This window comes from Dermacentor silvarum, chromosome 4 (assembly GCF_013339745.2).
Source record: "Dermacentor silvarum isolate Dsil-2018 chromosome 4, BIME_Dsil_1.4, whole genome shotgun sequence".
Lineage (NCBI taxonomy): Eukaryota > Metazoa > Arthropoda > Arachnida > Ixodida > Ixodidae > Dermacentor > Dermacentor silvarum.
In genome coordinates, this window is record NC_051157.2 from 43,733,727 (window position 1) to 43,757,572 (window position 23,846).

Below are 23,846 nucleotides of genomic sequence, written 5' to 3' on the forward strand. Positions count from 1 at the left end.
TTAGACAGGAAAAAACAAATTTGTCTTTTTCCTGTTTTCCTACCAAAAGCATCAGTTTCCCTCATGCATTTTTTTTTTTTTTCATTTAGAATACTTTGATCTCCTGCTTCTACCCTACATAGTAGCAGGTCAATCACACACTCCACTCCAGGCAAAATTAATGCTTTCAATAAAGAGCAACTCTGGCTGGACATAGTGACACACAACATAACTGGGCCTCAAGAAACTCTTTTAATGTTTTTTTACTTCCATGTACCTGCACAGTGAAAAATATAAATATTGCAGAAGTATTCACACTGTCTGGTGCACTCAAGAACATAATGAAGGTTGAAATAGGGTGCTTGCATTTAATTCTTCTCACACCCAAAAAAATGTTTTGAAGAACACAGACCCAAGAAAGCCAAAAGAACACCCAAAGCCTGACTAGGACATGGGTTTCTGGGAAAATTTCACTAGGTTACAAGTAATGCAACACGTATAACGGCGAACAGCCACAATTATTTTGAAGACTCAAAAGCAACAACGAAATATGAACTATAACAAAATTCCGAACACAGCAATAGTGCGAACAAGATCGCCAACATTGAAAATGGGAATAAATCCAAGACAAAAATTCAACAACAATGAAATAATAAGAAATAAGAAATCTGCACTATAAAACACTTTCATAGTCTAGTTAAACTAAACAATCAAGTTGAAAACAATATCTGACTAAACTCATGACCAGTACACGGTTGCACAGCTGCAGCCTTGCAAACTGTGTATAGTAACAACCTTGAGTTCTATTATGAACAGAAATAAACTCAGGTAGCAAGAAACATCAACAAATAACAAAATTCTAAAGGAAACGAGTTCTAAGAAAAACCGTACACACAAGAGATATGCATGAAAGACATTAGCAAAACATCAATATATTGTGTGCATCTAAACATACAAGCCAACAAACAGTACTACCACAACTAGGTGTACAAAAATGTAAACAGGAAATGCTGGGAATCTCTTACCAATAAGTCAAAAAGAAAGAACTGCACATAAAATGTGAAGTAGAGTGATGGTGCACTGACAATTCTATGAAATGAAAGCATGTGTATAAATGCACTGTCCAATATGTATGTTCCTAGCTTAGATAAAGATGAGTAAGCAGCTCATGAAAATACTGATAGAATTTTACAGAATATCCCAGCACAGTTTGGGAATTTCGACCTTATTCCTTACACAACATACTGTCTAAACAAATAATTTTCTTGAATAAGCATTGCTGTGGTAATTCAAAGTACCTCAGGCAATCACATTTCTATGTTTCAATAAGCGTGTAACATGTTAAAGCGAAAGAGGTACTGTAACAAAGCAAAATGATCCACGAATCCTCAGCAAATGCACAGCTGTAGCTGTGCATCAAACTGCGCATCTTTATGACATCCTGCCAAGAGAAAAAGCAGCACCCCTCAGCCTGAGCTTGGTAAAAAGACGGGAAGCTACCGCTCCATATAATGACCAGCTTGTATCACTTTGGCCCTGTCTCCACTTCAAACAGAGCTCAGCTTTGAAACTAAACAAAATAGAACACTGTACATAATTAGATGATATTGCACTGCAAAAAAAAAGGTATTAACATGAGAAAAAAACTATTTCAGTAAGATAATGAAAATTGCACAAGCTCCTCTTATGAAGTAGTTATAATAAACTGACAATTCCTGCATATTTGCGAGAGGATTCAAGTAGACAAGTTGCAAGGCAGTTATGATCATTTCAACTTTAAATGCCAGCTGCTGCACATGTAATAATTCACATACGTAATCATAAAACAAGAGTAAATGAATAACTCAAAACAATGTAAGCAAAGCATGAAATGCCCCTTCAATTAGGTATGGTAAGGTCATTATTCAACTTAATTGTATAGCTGCAGTGTATAATATAAACTGCTGCAGCCTAGGAATCTTTCAGAAGTACTGTTTCTCTCAGCCGAGCAAATTAGCTGTGATACTGAGCATACAGTGACAAGGTCCAGATTTATGGCCAGCTTCCTCCCCCCATATCATGCGAAGAAAATTTCTCGACCAACATCATAGAAAATTAAATATCAACAGGTACGGCTTCTCATGACCAATACTGTTGTTCTTGGTGCCTGTACTTGCTGGCTCGATCAACACAATAACCACTTAGCACCCTTGCTTGTTGGCTCACAACCTTTCTTTTGCCACAATGCCTATCACACAGATTTCATGCAGCTCGTCAAAGACTGCAATGAAGAAATCTTAGTCCATATGATGTTAAACGTGAGTAGGTGACACTCCAGACGCCATTAGTGCTATTAGCACCTGCCACCTGAACTTGAACACACAAAAACATCACACAATGTGTGCCTGCCTAGAGCTGCTGTGAGTTGCATGGTGGGGCTCACATGGGACAAACGGTACACACAGTTTTGTGCAGGGATGGGGTTTTTGCCTTCCAGAATGTTGGGAACACTGTGGATGTGACACAAACCTTACTCTACATTCAAAAGTCAGCTGGGGTTATGCCTATCATGGCTTGGGAACGTTTGAAGAGAAGCTTACAAAACTCGCAACCATTTATGAGTGAGCAAGGCCCACCCTTCAACACTTCCACAATACTCTTGCAGCAACTACCGGTGTTATCGGCAGGGTTACATACACATGCAGCAGGAGCTTTACCTGGCTGCTGTGAACATGTGCAACAATGCCAAGAATGCTGACAGTTACTACCAGATGGTGCTGCAAGTGTTCAAAGCCATGTGCATGTGTTATAAATGGCTGTGGTGTCTGTGCAAGCTCATTAACGTTAATAGTAAACACAACAGGTTAATGCAGCAGCTCTTCCATTGCTTGCGGTTTCAAATGTTAAAGTTGGGGACAAGAGCCATTTCGGCCGCATTTCTGACTATGGTCATTTCGGGCGCATGCACCAGGTGGCACGCTTCATGACGACTCAGGTTGGACTTGGAGTTGAAGCTCTTGGGGCAGAAGGTGCAGTGGAAGGGTCGCTCGCCCGTGTGGCAGCGTATGTGCCGCTCAAGGTTGCACTTCTGGTTGAAGCGCTTGAGGCACAGATGGCACTGATGTGGCTTTTCCCCTGTGTGTCGCTGCATGTGCCTTGCAAGGTTCATCTTCTGGTTGAAGCCCCTGCCGCACACGGTGCACCGAAACGAGCGCTCCGGGTTCCAGCGAACCACCATGCCCGACGACTGGCGCCAGGCAAGTTGTCTGTTGATCCTTCAAGAAAAAAAAAAGAAAAAGAAAAAAGGTGTCGCTATTTGTTTGTGCTTGTCATGTCTGTCATTACAGGGGTGTCGGGGACAGGGCTGCAGGTAACGAGACAATTACAAGCACAAAAAAAAAGGCAAAGAATTTTTTTATACAGCAGTCAGCGATATATCAGCATAGAAAGCAATGCACAACAGCAGAGAAGTGCACAGGGATGCACCTGCGCTGTACGTAACTCAGCGACAGGGAAGTTCTTGATGCAAGGTAAAGAAACAAATCCACGCTTTACAAGTTGGTATAAATATGAAATAGTAGTTAACAGCAGTATCACATCACGCAGTAGTTGCACAGGCATCATTGAATGCACTAAAGTGCAAGATGTGACATGCAGAGCACGAAAATCGGACTGAAAAGAATTGAGTAATACAAATAAATGCTCTTGCAGTTCAAACCCACTGAAATGTGGTCACCATAGCTGATAGCTGAACCTGTGATGTTATGGCAGAATGGCACAGAAAGCCGCTAAGCAACTACAGCTGGTAATTGATGAACATTTATGAATTCCAACATCCTAAAGCAGCACCTCTACAATGATAGGCGCTGTAGCAGAGGGCTCATGTACGTATGTGGACCAACAGCCACTTCGAAGTACGCATTGCGAACTCACATTTAGGCAGAAATAATTCATTATTTCAACAATCCATTCTCTGTGTGGAAGATTACCTACTGCAGGAGCCAGCACTGCCGTTGAAGCATTTACTCAGCAATTGTGTGCGGAAATTTTTTTATCGTAGCTGCCACACTTACACACATGCTTTGGGACTGTACACAACAATACCCCGACACTAACCCCACGACCCTCTCGTCGAGATGGCACGCTGCCCTGCATAGCTCCAACCTCGATGACCAACTCTTGGCGACCCAGCAAGCCTGCGAGGCGGCGAAGAGGCAACACCTCGACGTCCCCACGTGGGAGGCCTAGGCCCAGCCACCACCTCTTGCTGGTTTTAATAAAGTTTATTCAGTCAGTCAGTGAGCTTCCAGATGCTTAAAGGATCCTTGTTTTCCCGATGCCTCCAAACCGAGTACCTTTATCTGGTACAAAGCTTTGTTCTCGAGGTTACACATTCGTTAAAACTTTACCATGACATATGGTGCTCACTTGAACTGACTCGTATGTAGCATTAGATGCATTGAAGTACAGAAGTCAGGTTGTCCTTTCTGTTACTCTCAAAATTTCTTACTTAAAAAAGGAAAGATCACCCTAAAATGTTCGATTGAATGCTCAAATGCCATATTTTCCTAATATTTTACCCTAAAAAAATGGCATAAAATTTCACTATAGAAATGCTCTTACAAGGTACCTTGAATATTTAGTAAAAGCAATGTCATAAGTTAGAGACTGACCAATTCACTGCATTACTTTTTGTTTGCACACACAACGGTCAGAATTTTTCTCACACTACAGCACTAGGCTCTTCATTTATTTTTTATTTATTTACATACTCTCAAGGCCCGAGGGCATTACAGAGAGGTGCGGTGAGTACACATGAAGTTGTTGGCAATCTTTTTGAAATTAATGGTGTCACAGATGGCAGCGATGGAGGCGGGAAGGTGGTTCCAGTCGTCGGCAGTGCGTTTTATAAATGAGTAAAAGCAATAGTTGGATTTGCATGGTGGTATCCCCACCTTCATTTGGTGATCGATGCGAGGAGAGATATAGGATGGGTGAAGGAACAACTCATTTTTAAGAACAGGAGTAGTGTAGTAGATCTTATGAAAGAGGCACAAGCGCATAAACTTACGACGTACTGCGAGATCTGGCAAACCAAGCGTCAGTTTTATTTGTGATACGCTTGCATGATGCGCATAATTTGATAAGATGAAATGGGCAGCCCTGTTCTGAAGTGATTCTAGAAGATATGTTAGATTAGCTTGACCAGGGTCCCAAATGGAGCAGGCATATTCGAGCTTGGGACGTACCAATGTTTTATAAAGTTGCGATTCATTCACAAATGATTGATCAAATAAACTGCCCTGAATTACAAGCTAACTGTACATGAGCACAAAAGGAGAGGTGTGTCCCATCCAAATGCGGTGAATGTTAAAGCCGGAAGCAAGAACAGCAATTTGTGGAAAGCCTAGATACTACAGGTTTTGCACGTGGAAGTATATGCAGGACATATACAGGGTGTCCCAACTATCACGCACCAAGACTTAAAGGTATGCAAATGCCACATAGCTGGACAGAACCAAGGTAATGTTTGCCGTCGCTTGGAGACACTCAGCTTTTTTTTTTTTTCATTCTGCCTGATTACATTAGTCTTAATTAATCAGCTTCTCAAATACTATAGTTAGATTATAAGTGTCAATGATAAAATTATAGAGCAACATGAAAAACTCCCGATACAGCTTTCTGTTGCTGAATACGTGCTACATAAAAGTGTTTTTCAGAGCGTGAAAGAAGCCTGCAAATGCATGCAAAATTGCCGCCTGACTGGCCGTTTGAAGTTTGGTGCATGATAGTTGGGAAACCCTGTATATGGGTGACATCATACTCTGCGTGGCCTACAGGCAAGATACCACCAAGGCTGGTCTCAAAGCCAAGGAGTTAAGAAGGAACAGTTAAAGATAGGGCAAGGTTAAAAAAAAAAAAAAGCTTCAAAAATGGCTTCTGAAAACAAGCAGGACATGGCTGTTTGAGGAACTAGTAGGAGGCCTATGTATGGCCCACCAATGTGAGCAGTTTGAGCATAGCCTCAACTGTTCCACAGCACCTAAAGAACAGCTTCAACTAAATAGTGATCAACACAATGCAGAAATTTGTCTGGTTTCTGCCTCTCTCTTGCCTTGACAACACTACAATGCACACATACATGCATACACATGCAAACGACCAACCTCATCACCAGGCACAACGGAACACTTGCCACATTACAAGTGTCTGTAAATGGTTAACTGGATCCATTTATGTTAGTGTGCAGTCATGCTATCTCCTCTATCCAACTCAAGTACTGGCACAACGTTTTTTCGTTACCTGTCTCTGTGCTCATCCATATGGCGTGCTTCATGAAGGGCCAGGTAATGCTTGGTAGGGCACACGAAGTCGCAATACTGACACAGCCAGGCAGCAACCTTTGTTTCTGTATCAAGGAGAGAGAAAGATGAGTGTGTCTGGATGGCTGCAGTGATATATCACCATGGCTTGTCATAATAATGCTTCCTTGAAAATGAATATACTAAATAAAACATTTTTGCTTAGCATAGCATTTCTTTCGTCATGTTTTAATTGCAAGATTTCACTACTAAAATGAATGGCAACTGTGCAAGCTTAGGGTGATAATCAACTTTGTAAAAAGAAATGGTCATGTACAAACCATACATTAGTGCTATCTGATGTATATGAAAGACAATTTGTATATTCTACACCTTCTGAGTGGCCGCCCCAATTTAAAGCTACTCAGAAGCGCACTTTCACTATAGTTATTATAAGCCCTTTTCAGATCACATGCTTTCAGGTTCATCTATATCCAAATTTCCAGCACAGTTGAGATTAGGCAAGACTTCTTACGATTAAGGGAAAACAATGTATGCATTCATCAGTAAATCTAAGTTAAATAATAAGAGTAACGTTGGTAAGAAGTTCTAATTTCTAATGACCACCACAGACCAGTCACTGGGTGCTGCAAGCTGGATCGCACGTTTCTACTCATTTTTTTTTTTTTTCTACTAAAATATTCACATGCTCAAAACATTTAGACAACTGCACACACCAGCCACACAAAATCACAGAAACAATTCAACACATCATTTTTCTTACACGTCAAGCGAATCAAAACTGAAATGCTAAAGCTTCCACATAGCTGCCCGAGTCACGTAAGCCGAGCGATTTTTTTTTTTTTTTCTACTTCGATCGCGCGTCAGGTGTCAGTCATAGGATAACATATAAATTCTCAGCTACGTTAAGCACGTTTAAACAGAAATTTGTTCTCGACACATTACCGAACTAGGAGTTATACGCACGTATGCATTGGTATATCAATAAATACAAAACATTCCAGCGTGCGAAAGTATCAATCTTTCCCACGTGAAAACGTTCAACTAGAGTAACTGAATTATTGTTTAATTTTCCCATGTAATCAGCTAAAACACATGAAAACCCCGAAATATCGCTGTATAAGCTGGGAATTGGATAATAAGTCAGTTCAAATGGTCAGTTTCTTTCACTTGGTTTTCCGAAGTTTCGGCTTCAGCCAGCGCGAACAACAAACACAAGGATGAAGCAGGAGCACACTCGGACAGGAAACCGTCCAAATAATTTGGCTAGTCGCATTTCTCATACTACAACGACCAAAAATTCAATGCACAGCAGGTGTCAATCACTGTATCTAGATATGCATGCGGAAAGTGGTGGAGGAAAAAGGCGAAACTAGTGAGGATTAGCAAGCAACCATTCACGCAATTCCTAGCTGCACACGCAACTGGCAATTGATAAAACGAAGGTTAATGCTCTGAATACAGTTCATTAGAGTCATTATGCAACCACAGTCACTGCACGGCGCCGTGAAAAGGCCGTAGTGTCCCGCACAATCACGCCCACTGCGCTGACGACGCGATAAGCACACCCCTCCGCGAGCTTCCATGTCTAGCGCAGACAGACTACACGCACACACGCACGCACGCACTCCATACACGTTTTCATTGTTTGCAACATAAAGCATTTTCAGCTTTAAATCGGGCCGTACGCGGAAACTACTCGCAAAAATATAACCTCAACGACAACTTCAACACTTTTTTTATTACTAAAATTAATGTAACGCCGCAGCTGTTTAATTTGTAAAAGCACAAGAACTGCAGTTCTTTTTTTTTTTGTTTCGGTTTCGTTGTTGGGAGCACATCTGCGCGCTGACTCGCCCACATCGAAGCGTATCGCGGGAAGCCAACGTTTTCAGAACAAACGTTGCGGTTTTGCGCAATAATAGGTTTCAGAATGGAGGAACCAGCAAAATTTAACGCATTCAGAGAACGTTTTCACAATAATTTCTGAGGACATTTGGCCTGATATCTTAAAAATGCACCAGCTTCCAGCCCATGTAATAATTCTTCACCACAGAATCAACATTCTAAGATCTTAAATCCGTCAGCTCTTGATTCTACAAAACGTAATTCGTTTTGCAAGTTTAGGTTTCCACAATTCATTTAAACACTCTAAGAACTTATTGTAATTTTGACATTAAAATGACAAAAAAAAAAAAAAAGAAGAAAGTTAGGACGATTTGAAATATTTTTTGGGGGTTGTCTACTATGCGCGACCTCCCCCCGTAGACAAAACACACACGTGTGCGCACAAACTTACGAGGTTATTATGAAGTCTCCATGCCACAACCATCTACCACTAGACCGCGATAGACTCAAAGACCAGGCGCGCGTTTTCTTCTCTCTGTCTCTTTCCTTTCTTTTTCTTCGGGAAGGGGGGGGGGGGGGGTGACCTTAATTTGTTTATAAGACAAATATGGAAGTATAATTTCACCAAGAGGGCGTTGACGCTATCCAAGAATCGCACCAGTGCCACTCTTTCCCTCCTCAAGTTGTGCGCACAGCTTTCGAAGCCGGCAGCAGAAACTCTCGCTCAACTTGAGCCACGACGGGTGGCCCTTACACAGGTTGTGATCTCAACGTGGAACTGGTCGCATTTACCACTGGGTGCTAGGTGTTCATACTGCTCCGACCCAGTGATGGAGGCAGATGCGTACCACCTAATATGGACATGACCAGACTTACAATCGGAACACTCGCGTCTGCCGGCCTCCGCTACAGTGTCACAACCAGCTATGACCGCTGGATACATGATAACAGATTCCACAAAACACTGATTCAATTCATACACAACACAGGCCTCACAGCACACATCTTAAGGGGAAGTCTTTATCTTAAAAAAAAAAGAAAAAAAAAAACTTGAGGATGAGGATAGACTTATACACGTCAGGCGGCATTGTCATGTTGATCTTGAAATTAGTGTGAAGACTTGTCTTCAGCTAGCGGACGGCTTTTTGGTTAAAAAGCAGCTTTTAAATGCATCCTTCCTTTCAGTGCTTTGCAAATTCTCAAAAGTGCTTCTTGTTAGTTCGGTACAGATATTTTTTTTTTTTTTTTTTTTTTTGCTGTTTTTGTGATGGAAAGGAAGTGTCACATATTCTCGCACCGTGTTACAATGATGAGGTCGTTTGTCGGGCCGTATTTTAGAGTATCGAAACCAGTGTTTAGAACTGAACCCGAACCAGAAACCGTACCCGAACCGGAATTTTGGGCGCAAATGAACCCGAACCCATATTATATTGAAATTTGCCTAAACCCATAACGAACCTGAACAAAAAAAAAAAAAAAAAAAAAAAAGTAGTAATGGGTACCGGTTCGCCACGAAACGGTTCAAGCATATAAGGCGACAAAGGGTGCTAATAGTTTGCACGATTGTTCGAGTAACTACTTCACTCGGCGCACCCTATACTAGTAGATTGTTAGGACTCACGAGTTGCGTTGTGTGCGAGAATGATGTTAGACGATGGGTATTTGCTGGTAACTTTGGCCACCTCGGCAAAGACACTTGCACGTCGGAAGTCAGCCATATGCTAGTTGTGTTCCACGGCCGAAAAGTTGTTTTACTGGTGACGCTCCCAATTCGTCCGTTATAGGTCCACTTGATACGAAAACTAAGTAAACACAGAGAGCGGAAATGACAATATCCTCGAGGAGGCATATTAACTTGCACGACTATTATCGGATATTATTGCATGGCTTACTGTCACCATAAAACTGCGGTCGCTAATGAATGCCGTCACCTTCTCAGTGAGCCGTAACCGTGGCTCTAAACGGCACGCGAAATCTGCTTTTGCTAGGTGCCATGGTTCAACGCACGTTTGGTGCTTAGCCAAGCATGCAGAGTACTACGCTCTTCGAGTTGTAAAACTTATTCGTGGGGCACAATGTGTGTGCTTCTGATTTCTTTGTCCGCCCTTTGCCAGTGCAAGACTATCCGCGCTACCTGCAAATGCGCAAGAAAGATATGGACGTACGGTTCTGCACAAACCGTCCGGTACAACAAAGCTGTTGCACCGGCGGCGAGGTACGCACGCAACCGCGTACAATTAACGCCGTCAAATTAACGTTGCTGAAATTGGAAACATGCTTAGAATGTGCTGTCCTTCAGTCCGACGTGGGTAGCCTTTTCCTTGCGGCAACATTTCTAACATTTAGGTTACTGCCCTCAAAGGCACTTCTGCGCAATTTAATCTCGTTATCTTTGGTATTTAGGAAGCGAAAAAACATTTTGTTCTCAAGGCAAGCACTAAGAAAAGAAAAACCATATTAGCATGAATATGATAGCGTTCTAAGCATCTGCAACGTTTGAATATCTCCAGCAAGCTCCACTTAAGTACACTTTTTTTCTTGCCACGTACACTTTTGTTTTGCCATCTTAATTAAGCTCGGTAGTTCATAACAACGCATTGTTGAATACCTTATCAAATTACATTGCTGAATTAAACGATGCACGTTAAATAACCCACAGCCCCAATTACCAAAATTTAGGCAATTATCGCATATTCTTCTAGCTTTTCTCACCACATCAAGATTGAAGATTTTTTTTTTATTTATTTCGGCCATATTTTACAATATGCCCCCGAGGAGAGGCTAAAGGATACAGATAAATCATGCCTCCTGACAAGGCCTTCTCCCCGCGGATTACTGCCCACCTTTCTTCTCTTCGGGGTTCCCGCGGCTGCTAAGTGCTGAATGAGAACAATACATTCCTTCCTGGTTAGCCAAGTGGGGGTAAGGTGGTGACTATGACGACTTGACATCTTCGGTTGAATTCTTGGAAAACCTATGTGCTCGCGCTTCCTCTGGAATAGGGTGGGGTCGACAAAATAAGTTTTGTCGACTCTTTTCGAGCGGATAATTTTTCTCAAATCCGACAAAAGCTTCCAGTACAAGCAGCCCCCATGAACTGTCACCCTATATCGTAGAAAGATTTTGAAGAAAGCGCGCCAGCGGTTAGGAAGGGGCGAGGTGGCTCTTCAACGAGAACAATACCCTCTAATTCATGTTTTTGTATGGTGACAGGAGGCAGTTGGAAAAGGGATAAAGAGATAGCTATTTATCTTACCACCCTCGCCTCCTTCAGGCATTTGACTGAGGCTACTGAGGTATTGACGCTGCAAAGGCAGCGTCAATGCGCCTGCCAGGACTGACAGATCGGCGATTAGGTGAATTGTTAGCAGAAATGGTAAGGATGTCCATTATCTTCATCTCGCGACCGTAAAATCTCACTGCGCTTACAGCCCCCCAGTTTCCCCGAAAGCATCCACGTGGTCCAGAAGATGATGACGTCGACGAAAAAAAAAAAAAAAAAAGAAATAAAAGGTGGGGGACGGCGACGTGCAAAATCATTGGCAGGAGGAAGTCGTGTCGCACTGCGGTTGGAACCAAGCTCCTCACCTTTGACTTACCACAGTGATTCTCTTTCGATGGTTGATGTTCTGGAGAGTTATCGTAGACAACGGCCTAGTAGGGAATTAAGTCGTCTTAACATCACCTCGACTTTACAGTGGTTTGTTTGATCGGACAGGTAAGACAAGTCTGATTTCTCCGTTTATTTATTTGTTTATTTATTTTTTTTTTTTGCTTTCTTTGTCTGGCAATGTTCGCCTTTCAGCCACGATAGCGCGAGTCGCTACAATGCTTGGTTCATTTCAGCGTCACTTCGTGGCCACGTGTTTCTCGTTCTGCAGACGATACGGGCAGCAACCGCTGAAGTGAAAGCCTGCATACGCCGCAGTACGCCCAGGGTCCTTACGGAAGACACTCGTCTTTCGAGATGTTTGCAAGCTACAAGCTGGTCGTACCGGTGGTGATGCTGTATTTGGCGACATTAATTTGCCATGCCTCCTGTGGATCACGTGAGTCGAGACACTGAACACTTATTGAGGACTTCATTTTTTTTTTTTTTTTACATCTCTGTCGTTGCCGAACCAAATATCTACGAATAGGCCTGAACGCGTTCTTTATACAACGAGCTTATAATACATATATGGTCAGCTTAATAGGGGGCGTTCATTTGTTCAGCCTACCGGTGCATGATGCTCTGTGGGTAAAGCGCTGAAGCAGCGAAAAACGTCGGATGCGGCTCAAATTTTCGGAAATACTGCTTTTGTCCGAAGCATTTACGTAGTTTATCGGATTTCACGCATGCGAAACGAATATATATAGTTATGTATAATTTTTTTCTTTTTGCATTTTCTCCTACAGTTGGTCGTAGCGACCCCATTCTGCCACACGTGCGGGTTCGGAGGACGCTCTACGGAACTCCGGAAGAGAAGTTTTTCCAGCTCATGGCCTACTACCGGCTGAAAGTAGCTGTGAAGATGCAAAAAATCGAGTGTTACAAGAGGTCCTTCTGCCAAGTGGCGCGTGCCTTGGGTACGGGCTCCTCCAAAACATCCTTCGTCGGCAGATTCATGAGGTAACTACACGTTCTCTGTGTTTTTCTGTACTTACTACGCCACGTGGTAAATATGACGCTTTTCATAAACGTGGACAAATACAACGACCGGTCTGGAACACGCGCGCGCATGCGTACTCCAGTCCGGCCGTGAAATTATGTGCGTATACGTACACGCTTTTGCTGTGCCGATGTTGAAGGGCGCGTTATACGTCTCATCACGTTGTTTGTTATGCGGTAGGGCTGTGCTAAGGTTAGCGTTCGTGCTGCCAGGTTGGTTACCTGCCAGCTTTACTAGCGCTTGCAAAATCTGCCCATGCGCCTGGCACTGAGTAGCTCATGCGGGCCAGACGAGCGCCTTCTTTACAAGTCACGTGGTGAAGACACTGCGCTGTGGTCCATTGCCTTCCAGGAGAGAGAACACGGCTCGTTGGCAAAACGAGCGGCTAGCATTTATTAAGAAAACCTGTTCCTAGCAAACAAAACGCCTTCGTTTCTCGCGTATTTCTTCTTACGCTCGCCACGTGCACGGATCACCGGAAAAACGATGCGAGCTTTCCAATTGTGGAAACAGCGGCTATTGTCTGTGATTGGTGGGATAATGAAAGGGAAGAGAATTCAGCGGTCCGCGCCAGTGAAGGCTGACATTTGAACGGCCAGCATAGGGGGGGGGGGGGTTCAATAATAGGAAAGGAAGGAGGGACTGTTTGATATATTTGCAGTATTTATAGCAGCGACTATTAGCGCAATTTATTCCGGAAGTACAGGACACGTCATGAGTGCATGTTAGCTATAGTGGGCACAGTAGGCCATTAGGCACATACCATTGTCGATAAAGTTAGATTCCAGAAATTTTCAAGGCTGGCAAGCACTCCTGTTTACGGGCCAGTGTGGAGGCGTTTATAAAACGGACACATAACCTAACTTTGACACCTCTCCCAGGCGCGTACGCCGGTATCTGGCACAGATAGGTAGATCTTGGCGTCAATGGCGCGTCTATCCATGCGAGACGCGTTGGCAGAGGAGATAGAAAAAAAAAAACGACCTCGTTGTGCGAAGTGGTTCGGTTACAGAAGCTTTTTGTAAAGTAATAACACTCGCTTTTTACACAATCAAAAGCCAGCTGACGCCGAAGCCGTACCTGTCGTTGCCGCATAATACGTGCAGAGTTGTCGCGTCGCATCAAAGCATACGATGTGCAACCTGAGATAATTAATGCGCGAATTTAATTTACATAGACATCGCACTTGCTGGTGATAACCAAATACATACCCTCCGCGGTAATTCAGTGGCTATGGCGTTCTGTTGCTGAGCACGATGTCGCGGGTTCGATTCGCGCCGGCTGCATTCTAAACGCTAAATTGCTCGTGTACCGTGCTCTGGGTGTTCATTTAAGGACGCCAAGTACGTGGTCGACGTTAATTCGGAGTCCTTCACTGCATGAAGCTTCCCTCGTAATTCACTGCGTAGTTTCGGGACAGTAAACACCACAATCTGATCTAGACTAACAAAACAACCGACTCTGCTTACATTAGCTCTAGCAACACGATGGACGAGACTCACAATTGTTACGACTTGCTTTCCGCAATAGTAGTAGTAGTAGTAGTAGAAAACTTTATTTGTTGTTTTGTAATGAAGTACCAGAGGGTGGAGCCCTCAGTCCAGGGCCCCATGCTGCTGCTATCCGGCTGGCCCGGTCAATCAGGTATCGCTGGTCGTCCAAGGCTGTACTGGAAAGAGCGGCTTCCCATTGGGATGCGGAGGCGTTAGGTATTCTAGGTAGGCAGGGTGGTTTGGAGCGTTCCCACCTAGAATGGTAAAGGTTTGGGTGTCCTGTAGTATGAATTTCTACAACGTGTGTTCATTGTGTGCCGTGGTGCGTGGCTGAACGCTGAGTCACGACCTCGCTCATCTGCGAGCGAGAAACCAATTAAAGTCGCGTCGCCGCGAAGAAAGGATATCCTGCTGCTGCTGCTGCTGCATCACGAGGCCACGGGTTTGGCTCGGGGCCACGGCGGCCGCAGTCCGGTGTGGGCGAAAGGCTCGTCGGTGCTGAGATTCAGGTGCTCGTCGGAATTAGTTCGAAGCCTTCCAATACGGCGTCCCTCTGCCCGTTTGTTGCCTTATGGCGTTCAACCACACGAATCAACCAATTAGTTGCTTGTTACCCAGAGAGCAACTAAGAGCGCTGCTTGACATATTTTTTTTGTAATTTTTTCCCCTTTCCAACATCGCAGTGGCGTAGCGGAGTTGCCCGATTCCCTCTTGGGAGCGCTTGGCAAAGGATGGATTGGCCAAGACTGCGCTCAGGCGTACAGGTCGTGCGACCGAGCCAGGGACTACGTCCGGCGCATTGTGGAAGCCGTGATCAACACTAGACCAAGCACGGAGTGACACCCGACACGAGCAGATCGTTGGAGACCTTTATTTACAAGTTGGACGAGATTTATCCCTCAAGAGGGAGTATTCTTCGGCTCCATCATTGCGGGTTTCAGCGGAACTTGACGACCTCCGTACGGACACCGGTGTTGTGAGAGCGTGCTCGCGATTGTTATCCACTAGGCAACGTCGAAGCATGTTAATAAATGACCATTTTGTATACTACCTCGCATTTTGTGAGTGAATACGTGGGAGCAAATAAGGGGAAAGAGAATGGAGCGCAGAATTTAACAAAGACGAGAAAAGACGAAACCCAACAACCCACCTTTCGAAGCTAGCTACGGGTGTGAGTGTGGGTGGGCTTTATGGCCTAGTGTACAGCGCGCTAGTTGTCTATTGCAATAGGCTGGTACTCTAGACTGCTGGCTTCGTCAGACCTTATAAGTCATCGTGATCTTTAATACTGATCCGATCTTACGAAGATTTTCTCTACGCTGCTGCACCGTAGGCAACTGTGATTCTAAGCGCACGGCTTGTTTCGCTGCCACACTGAAGGCAACTAACTGGATGTGGTTCCAAGCGCACGCTTGGTTTGCGTTTTTAAAGATATCATGGTAAACTGTTGTAACCTTTGCGATGGAGCTGAGGATAAAAAGATTTGACAATAATAGCATGAGCGTCCTCTTCACCCTAATGAGCTACAAATGGTCACAATGCAGCAGTCATCGGCACACTACTTGAGGTTTCCTTGAACCCCAGCGCAGTAAAGCAGCGAGGACTACTGGTATCAATAGCGCCGGCAGCGCATGTGTGTATGAACTCCTGACGTGCTGATATGTCAAAGCTTGCTTGCCTTTCAGTTGCTTAACACCTTTTACCTAATACTAACACGAGCGTGGAGCGCTGGTGACGGATCTCGGCGCGAAAGTAGTGCCTGCTTCCACAACGGCGGTTGCACTTCGTGCAGGCTGAATGACAAATACAGTTAAGAGCAGAAATTTAATGTTCCATTTCAGGAACGTCATAGCTGTGCAGTGAAGTATTTAGGAAATATGAAGCTTTGATTAGATAAAAAAAATATAAACGGGGAGAGAGGACTTTTGTACCGTCGCAGCATTCGTTCGATAAACTATATAAAGAAGCCCTGTCAAAAAACGAATGTGTCTTTCTTTCTAGCTTCGTTCCTCACAACAAAAAGGAACAAGCTAGTGTCCACCCGCCATAGCAAGCGCACAATATCACGTCAAAAATCATATCAGCCGGCGGAGACCACAAAATGGCTGACCTTTGCACTGCTCTCAATGTTGCGTTGGACCTAAGCATAGCAACGAAATCTATACAGACGTCATGCATGGTGGCAGAAGAGCTAGTGCGCGTGCGTTATGAGCGTTGAGACGGCAATGATTCGTTCAACGTGGCCCGCAGTGAAAAAAGATGCAAGTGTACGCAATACACGTGCTGTGGGTTGAAGGAACCTCCTACCCCGCCAAGTTTAGGCATGTACGTGCAGCGCTGTGACGTTAAGGTAATAAAGCGCGCGGTGCGACTGGTGTTGCTTCACTCAAATGCTTTGGTGCACGTTGTTCGCAGTATTGACACGCAGTAAGTGCTATCGCTTTATGTACGCATTGAAGCATGAAAATGTGGTCGTTATAACCATGTACTACTATTCATTACATACGTATCCGCATTAACGCACCTATACCGTAAACGACTTCTCATCCGCGAGCTTGGCTTTCTTGTTCAAACTTCCGAACAATCGACAGGCAGCAAGTTTCCCTAGATGGAAGTGGTTTGCCCTAATCACAACAATGAGACTTTCTCTTTCATTGTGTGTGTGCATGTGTGTGGGCGTGTTATGTGCATGGTGGCGCTATATGTGTACATTCTATGTATGTGTGCGACGGCCTGCGCTGCCGCGCGGTTAGCATATATGACGAGGTACACAATGTGCGAAATGAGTATGAGTTATATGTGCGGATGGATTGCGCAAAAGGCAATTAGGCCTTATATAGCCGCCCTGCAACGTAGCGGTGGTGTCATGGAGCAGGAACCACGTAGAACTGCTCCTCGGGAGGCAAAGGGCTGTTCTCCTTGTAGTCGTCCTCAGGGTACCTGTTGGGCCGGATACCGTTTCTGACAGCCTGCGTATAATTTGCGGGTGTATCCAGCCGTCAAGAAATTGCAGCGATCAGGGCTGAATAGTTCAAAATAATGCTTTCATGATATATGTAATTTCTCTACAGAAAGCGGGCGGGCTAGACCCCGAAGTGAAAAAAATAAAAGAAAAATCTGCTTCCATTCCATTCTGTGAAAATGGATGTACAGCGAAGCTATTGCCGACGTTAGACAAGTACCACCGTCACAATCGACGCACGTAACGCGCGCACCGCATGTGTGCGGAAGTGAAACATAACATCCTCATTCTTCTAGGCCCTCCGCCAAGCGCGAGTGCCTTATTGAACTAATTGAATTTTGCAAAATTGCGTCAGACAATTTCTAAAGTACGACTTACACACAAGCTGCAGACATGATAGTTTCGGTTTGTAATTCGAAAATACGAGAAAACATAATTCTGTTACGCGGAAACTCAAAGACAAAGCCCTTTTCCAGCTGCCGTTTGAGGTCTGTCTGAGTGGCCGCGGCTGCTAGTTGGCGGTACTGTTTTTGGGTGAGCGCAGAACGAGCCCACATGCACAAAATCACGACCAACTCAAGGCTAACAGCTTCGCTGCAAAAAAAAAAAAAAAAAAAATATGAAGCACATTGCAGACAGCACGTAAACAATATAGCGGAAAGCTTTTAGGTGGGTTAAATATGCAAGTCTGAACTCGGTCAGCCCCCCTACACTGCAGAAAGGAAAATAAAAAAAGAATCTGGACAGAAATAACGAAGGAGTGAGTTTGATGCCCAGTCCCAAATTTGGTTGCACAGTCTATAGCAGACTCCAATAAAAATTAGCTTCGCTCGTAACGCGAAGCAGACGCGTTATATCTGGTGAAATGCGATACGCAGTGGGATTTACACTGTTTCCTTGAGTTTTACGACGCGTTTGTTGGAGTGAACATCCGCAGGGGTGCGCGAGCGAGCAATTCCCTTTCGAGAAGTGAGTCGTATTCGTTTTCTTGCGGCCCCTCTACGCGCCGCCACCGCTTTCCATGGTCGGGGATAACGTGTTAGGAGGGGATTTATTCTTATCTATACGGACTTAGCCGCTGGTGTCTACTAAAGCAACCCTTTAGCATTTCTTACTGCTGGATTCGTTGGAACTTTCTCAATTTTATATTTTGGCCGCTATCCTTGAAGAAAACAAGACGATGTCAGTGGCTTCCAGTAAACATGAGAATAAGCCGCGCACTAGAAGACGACTAATGAAGGCACGGTAGACGCGCTCAATCCTGGAAAAGTAATCTATTTCAAACGAGAACTGAAATAACTGTTAGTAAGCTACGGTGTCGCATACCTTCGTTAAATTTTTATTTAGACAGTGCTGGTCTGACACCCTCACCGATTTGTTCTATGTGTATGGAAAATGAGAGCATAAAATATTTTTTAATTTATTAGTTTAAGAAAACTAACCTTAGAAAAACCATTCCGCGTTCTTGTACTAGATTTAACTTCATATTTTAGTATCCTTAGGCGGCCCATATATATATATATATATATATATATATATATATATATATATATATATATACTCTTGGGCACAGCGACGGGAAGGTTAGCGCTGCCATCAAATATTTTATTTAACTTCTTTTTCCTTCTACACAATTGAATTTGATTTGTTTTATTTTATGCTTTTGATTTATTTGTCATTTAAAAATAATTCTCTCCGATCTCTATCTTTTCATTTTAACTTACCTATTCTAAAATTTTGTCTTCTAATTTCTTACTTTGACGTATACCCGGTTCTCGGCCAATTCGCTAGAGCGGGTATGAGTCTGTAATTCTTTACATTTATATCACTGATATTACAAGCAGAAGAAGAAAAACTAATTTACGACCACCTCCGTGACTTGGAACACGACGTGCACGAACACGAAGAAGGCGCAGACGCCCAGCTCTATCCAATACAAACATGTTGAGCGGGCGTCAGTCGATCATGGCAACTGCTGGCGCGATCGCTCTTCCCAGGATCAACATTCTCTCTCCACTGCTGTAGCGTTAGGATAGTGGCTGAACTGCCAATCTGCCAATCCTGGACTGCCGCTCTGTTAGTCGTAAGTGTGAATGGGAATCTTTCTGTCTTGCTAATTTTCTCGCAAGACATTTTGGCATTCCAGCGACGGGCGGCGGTGGACACCAGCGGATATAAAAAGGAGCAGGCGAATGAGCCCGTTACAATTATTGGCTATAAAAATAGTGTAGAGCCAACGCACATTTTGGAATCTATATGGGAAGAGAAGCTTTCGTGAAGCGGGTGCTTACTATTATATTAGTATAGTATAGAGTATAGTATAGTAGTGCTTAGTATTATATGCTATAATACTGTCTATCTTCTGCAGCGCGTTTTGCAGCATAGCTATAACATGCCCTGCCCCGGAAATACGCAGAGACCCCCCTTTTTACTCTCACACAAACACGCATGACCCATTCGACTGTGGAATGCACCAAGGTTTGCCAACCACCCCGAATTTAACGGGACAGTCTCGACTTATGAATAAATCTCCCGGGTACCGATTTGAACCAGTCGGGATGGCCAAATATCCAGACTTTAGTTGTTTTTTTTTTATACAGAATAACTATCAATAAACAAGATTTTCTTTTTGTAATGCCTAACTGCTCGGTTGCATCGTTCTTTTTTGTGGTCTGTCACAACGTAAGCGTGGTTTTGTTTTCGTCGTGTTTCTAGTTGTGTTCAGGCCCTAACCGTTCGCAATACTTCTACGTGTATTGGAAGCTGTGAAAGCCAGGCTACTGCACCTTTGTTGTACATCGCGACATGGCAGGACTACAAAAAAAAAAAAAAATTGCAACACTGTACAGTCTCGCGGCTCGATCCTGGCACTGGCAGGGTCGGTCGGCGAATTTGCTTCGTTGCCGCCGCCGTGATGTTCCGTATAGATGTTTCGGTATTCTATATAGATGCTGTGTTAGTCAAACGACGTGCTTCAAACGATGTATTATTCAAACGCCGAAATTGCTCTGACCTGGGGGGGGGGGTAGGGGCATTCTGTAAGTGTCCATCTAGTGGACATTTCCATTTCGTCTGCTGCTGAAGTGCTGATTGGCTGGGGGCACCTGTCTCCTTCTGACACGTACCCCAGCCCAGCCAATCAGAACTTGAGCAGCAGACGAAATGGAAGTTCACTAGGTGTACACTTACAGAATGCCCCCCAATCCCTGGTTTTATCTAACTAAATCATTCTTCAGAATTGTAAATTTTTTTGTGCATATAAAGGTTATGTGTATTGACGACAACGAGAGTAACGGTAAAACTATAACATTATAGCCACACGGAGAGTCTATAGCATTTAGGGCACACGCGTAAGTACACAAGAAGGTATATAACTCCACCTGTATGTTCTTACGGACGTTCTCGACAACGGCGGCCGTTCCCTGGCGGACGCCCGTGGCGACGCCCTGGATGCCTCCGCGGATGCCGGTGCCCACGGTGGCAGTGGCGTTCTGCAGGTTCTCGCCGACGCCCACCACAACGCCCAGCAGGCTGGTGTTACTCAACACTCGGTTGCACACCCGCTGACAGCGCCTGAAGTTGGACAGAATCTCACTCTCGCTCGCAGCGCCTGCGATTAACGAGAGGGAAAATAGGGATTTTTCGACGCTGGAAAGATACTTCGCCATGTGGATCGACGATGAAATCATTAGCTTTGAACTGTGTAAATTATACAGGGGCACCGAGACTGAGTGCACACTGAGATCATTCATCAAGACAATAAAGCGCGTGCTATAATAGGGATATAACTTATTGCTATGCAGTCTATAATAAAGGTATTGCTCAGCAGTATATAATAATTTAATAAAACAACAACGTGAGGGAGTCCTTGGAAAGTCCCATGACCACCGATTCCGGAAACTTGACTATGCAGGCATCTAGAAGAGACGTAGGCACCTAGAACGACATTCAGTTCTCAGGGTCTCAGGAACTGCATCGCGGCTATGTAAGCATAGTGAAAACATAACATGAGACGGACACACCTGCTCTTTAGTCAACATGTTGGAACTAAAACAAGGGCGTTTGCGAGGGCTTCTAGCAATTGCTGATCACAATGTGCGAAGACTGGCTCTGCGAATCTGTTATGTACAGTCAACGATATAACTTTTCGAACCGTATACAGATCACAAGCGCGATATCGATGCTGTGAACTCTACAGTGATAGCATAAAAGTAAGGACATATTTATAGCAATGGAACTAATACATGCAAAGAAAAACGGCTAATTATTACATGCATAAGGAACAGACGTACATGTTTCTGAAATTCCACAACTCCTAGTTCCTCATATTCCCGCTAGTTCAGACACAACGACAAGGAAGAAAGCGGGAACAAGACGAAGTCTGCTTCTGCTACCCTAAAGGCTACGAGAATGCCGGCAAGACAAGCTGCTAGTCAACATCGTTAAATTATCCGCAAATGCTCTCGCTTGCGTGAAGACAGGGTTGGGTGAGCCGAGAGCTAACCGAAACAAGTTGCATATAGAGTGAGTTTGTACGAACGGCTGTGGTGAAGAAAGACCAGAGAAACGACGACGACGGTGCTCCAAGCCGCCATGACGACTCCTTGCGAACCTTCGGACAGGCAAGCGATGTCTGAGAGATCAATGCTTGACGGCTGCCGGCTTTATGGCTTTCTGGTGGTGACGACGCGCTGGACATGACGTAGGCAGAACTGTCGTCGGCTCCCGGAAGAGTCACTGCCCAAGTCACTGACCCCGTCCGAGATGCAGCTCAGCGTAGTATATTCCGCGCATGGAATATGCAGCACGCCTAGAAAATCGTCCGCGTCGTTGAGTACACAAGACGCGCGCGCTCTCGTATTGCAGCTGTTCCAACAAGGAACCGACACTCAGGGGAAAGTGTGCCGGGTGGGTGGGGGCAATAACTTTTTAATCCTTGCCGGCCTGTCGTTCAGCTGTGGCTCGGCTCGAGCGTGCCGTTGTGCTTCCGCCGGTAAATCCCAGGGCAAAACCAGAGCACAAATGCACGATACCCTACACGTGGAACTCATAATGAAAATGCGCTGGCTGTCTAGTATAGCTATAGCGCGCAACAAACCGGATGGCATGTGACAATTATCTAGCAAAATCCCCATCAACAACGTTATTGCACTATAAACAATGCCAAACACCGATCTCCAATGCGATGTATCCACAATGTAACCCCACGAGGCAGAGTGAGTTTCTAACGATTGCTTTTCGCAGCGTTTAGGCAAAAGTATTTCCACGGTGACTATAAAGAAATAAAGTGTCGTCGCATCCTTCGTCGGACAACCACGGTCCACATTGTTTAGGGCGCTTCATGGTTCGTCTAACTAGTCGCTTGAATATCTAGAGTGACGAAATATATCAGGTGTTATTTTGATTTTCTACAGCTAAAAAAATACTTTGACCACCTGGGGTTTCTTAAAGGGCCACAATTAACAACATTTCATCTATTCAGGTTGGCAAAGCGTTCTCTCAAACCACTAATTTTCATTCGTTTGGTAGGAAACGGTTGGTTATTGGTGCATAAAATAAAGACAGAACCTTCTTTTGTCTGAATTTCGCGCAGTAACGTCAGTGCTGGTACGTAACTGTGACGTAATGTATATTCCAGTATCTGGGATATTTTGACGAAGGAGAAGGTTTCGAAACTTGCTATCGTTAAGATAGTTGGGTCCTTTGGAAGGCAAGATTGTGCTTCTTTATTGATAAACGAGGAAGTGGATTGGAGTAGACTATGTCAAAACTCGTGACGTCACGGCAAGATGGCACGGTAAACTCCCGGCAGCGTCGTCACCTCTCCTTCGTTTACGTGTTTTTTATAGCTCACATGTACCGGGTTCGATTACCGGCGGCGTTTTGATGGGGGCGATATGAAAAAAAAATAAAAAAATCTCGGGTACTTAGATTTGGGTGGGCAAAATTATATATCGTGGTTTTGGCAAGTGAAACCCCAGAATTCAATACAATTATTTTAATTTCACTGAAGACAGAGCTTGTCGCAATCGCACACAGTTCGCGCACGCTAGTCTTGCCTCAGAGTGGCTCGCTTAGAACTGCGTTTAGGTATAAACACATGAGTTGCGTTCAACTTATCAGATATAAAGTATTTTCGCCAATATTTAGCCCATGGCATTGTGAGTAGCGCGCCAGGCTTTTGCACCCGGGAAAAAGTGGATATCAGTGGTTTGCCAAAGGAACGTTTTCCTTTTGGCTTCCACCACAATAACTACAACGGGAACCACGCTTGCTGAAATAAAGCGTGCGAAACTTGTTATGTTTTTAATAATATGAACCGAATAGTTGCTACACCGCACTTCAAGGGTTGCGTGGCTTGGATAGAAGGATGCAGCAAGAGGCTATAGCTGAGTGCCGTCGATGTTCGGGGACATTTTCCTTTCACTCACAGGCCGAACGTAAGCTGTAGTGTACGTAATACCCCTGACACACGGGCACTTAAAGTCCTTTAGGTAAGGGGACATCTACCGGAAAGGCGTTCAAGCGCGGTGACACACGACAAAGGAGTATCTCCCTCCCGGCAAAGTTCCTTTGCGGGAAGGAAGATCGGGCATCTACTTTTCGAGCG

General features: G+C 44.4%; 3 protein-coding genes across 5 annotated transcripts; 1 reads left to right on the plus strand and 2 right to left on the minus strand.

Annotated features, from left to right (window-relative positions):
- Positions 1 to 208: 208 nt before the first annotated feature.
- On the minus strand, positions 209 to 7,878 carry LOC119449893 (gastrula zinc finger protein XlCGF7.1-like). 2 transcript variants are annotated; one of them, XM_037713173.2, is made up of 3 exons: positions 7,676 to 7,878; positions 6,262 to 6,367; positions 209 to 3,233 (listed from the first exon to the last, which is right to left on the minus strand). In XM_037713173.2, the coding sequence occupies exons 2-3, from the start codon at positions 6,279 to 6,281 to the stop codon at positions 2,855 to 2,857; spliced, it is 399 nt and encodes a 132-aa protein (XP_037569101.1). In that variant the 5' UTR covers positions 6,282 to 6,367; positions 7,676 to 7,878; the 3' UTR covers positions 209 to 2,854. The 2 variants fall into 2 exon arrangements, with proteins under 2 accessions (XP_037569101.1, XP_049521460.1); XM_049665503.1 differs by having other exon boundaries at positions 7,744 to 7,868.
- A 3,756-nt stretch (positions 7,879 to 11,634) lies between these two features.
- LOC119449895 (uncharacterized) lies at positions 11,635 to 15,114 on the plus strand. Its single transcript, XM_049665505.1, has 4 exons — positions 11,635 to 11,847; positions 12,011 to 12,178; positions 12,528 to 12,741; positions 14,958 to 15,114. The coding sequence occupies exons 2-4, from the start codon at positions 12,097 to 12,099 to the stop codon at positions 15,112 to 15,114; spliced, it is 453 nt and encodes a 150-aa protein (XP_049521462.1). The 5' UTR covers positions 11,635 to 11,847; positions 12,011 to 12,096.
- Positions 15,115 to 17,127: 2,013 nt separating this feature from the next.
- On the minus strand, positions 17,128 to 22,594 carry LOC119449894 (uncharacterized). 2 transcript variants are annotated; one of them, XM_037713175.2, is made up of 3 exons: positions 21,777 to 22,594; positions 20,617 to 20,846; positions 17,128 to 17,243 (listed from the first exon to the last, which is right to left on the minus strand). In XM_037713175.2, exons 1-3 carry the CDS (start codon positions 21,829 to 21,831, stop codon positions 17,139 to 17,141), a joined length of 390 nt encoding a protein of 129 aa, XP_037569103.1. In that variant the 5' UTR covers positions 21,832 to 22,594; the 3' UTR covers positions 17,128 to 17,138. The 2 variants fall into 2 exon arrangements, with proteins under 2 accessions (XP_037569103.1, XP_037569102.1); XM_037713174.2 differs by lacking the exon at positions 21,777 to 22,594 and having other exon boundaries at positions 20,617 to 21,342.
- Between the last annotated feature and the right edge of the window lie 1,252 nt (positions 22,595 to 23,846).

What these genes read in the sequence shown, in the direction of transcription:
- LOC119449893 (XM_037713173.2), bottom strand. Translation starts at nt 6,281, where the DNA reads ATGGATGAGCACAGAGACAG. An exon ending in ATGGATGAGCACAGAGACAG is followed by an intron (nt 3,234 to 6,261) that starts GTAACGAAAAAA and finishes TTTTTCTTGAAG; the next exon opens with GATCAACAGACAACTTGCCT.
- LOC119449895 (XM_049665505.1), top strand. Translation starts at nt 12,097, where the DNA reads ATGTTTGCAAGCTACAAGCTGGTCGTACCGGTGGTGATGCTGTATTTG. An exon ending in CCATGCCTCCTGTGGATCAC is followed by an intron (nt 12,179 to 12,527) that starts GTGAGTCGAGAC and finishes TTTCTCCTACAG; the next exon opens with TTGGTCGTAGCGACCCCATT. An exon ending in TTCGTCGGCAGATTCATGAG is followed by an intron (nt 12,742 to 14,957) that starts GTAACTACACGT and finishes CCAACATCGCAG; the next exon opens with TGGCGTAGCGGAGTTGCCCG.
- LOC119449894 (XM_037713174.2), bottom strand. Translation starts at nt 20,988, where the DNA reads ATGAATGATCTCAGTGTGCACTCAGTCTCGGTGCCCCTGTATAATTTA. An exon ending in ACGTCCGTAAGAACATACAG is followed by an intron (nt 17,244 to 20,616) that starts GTGGAGTTATAT and finishes AATTATACGCAG; the next exon opens with GCTGTCAGAAACGGTATCCG.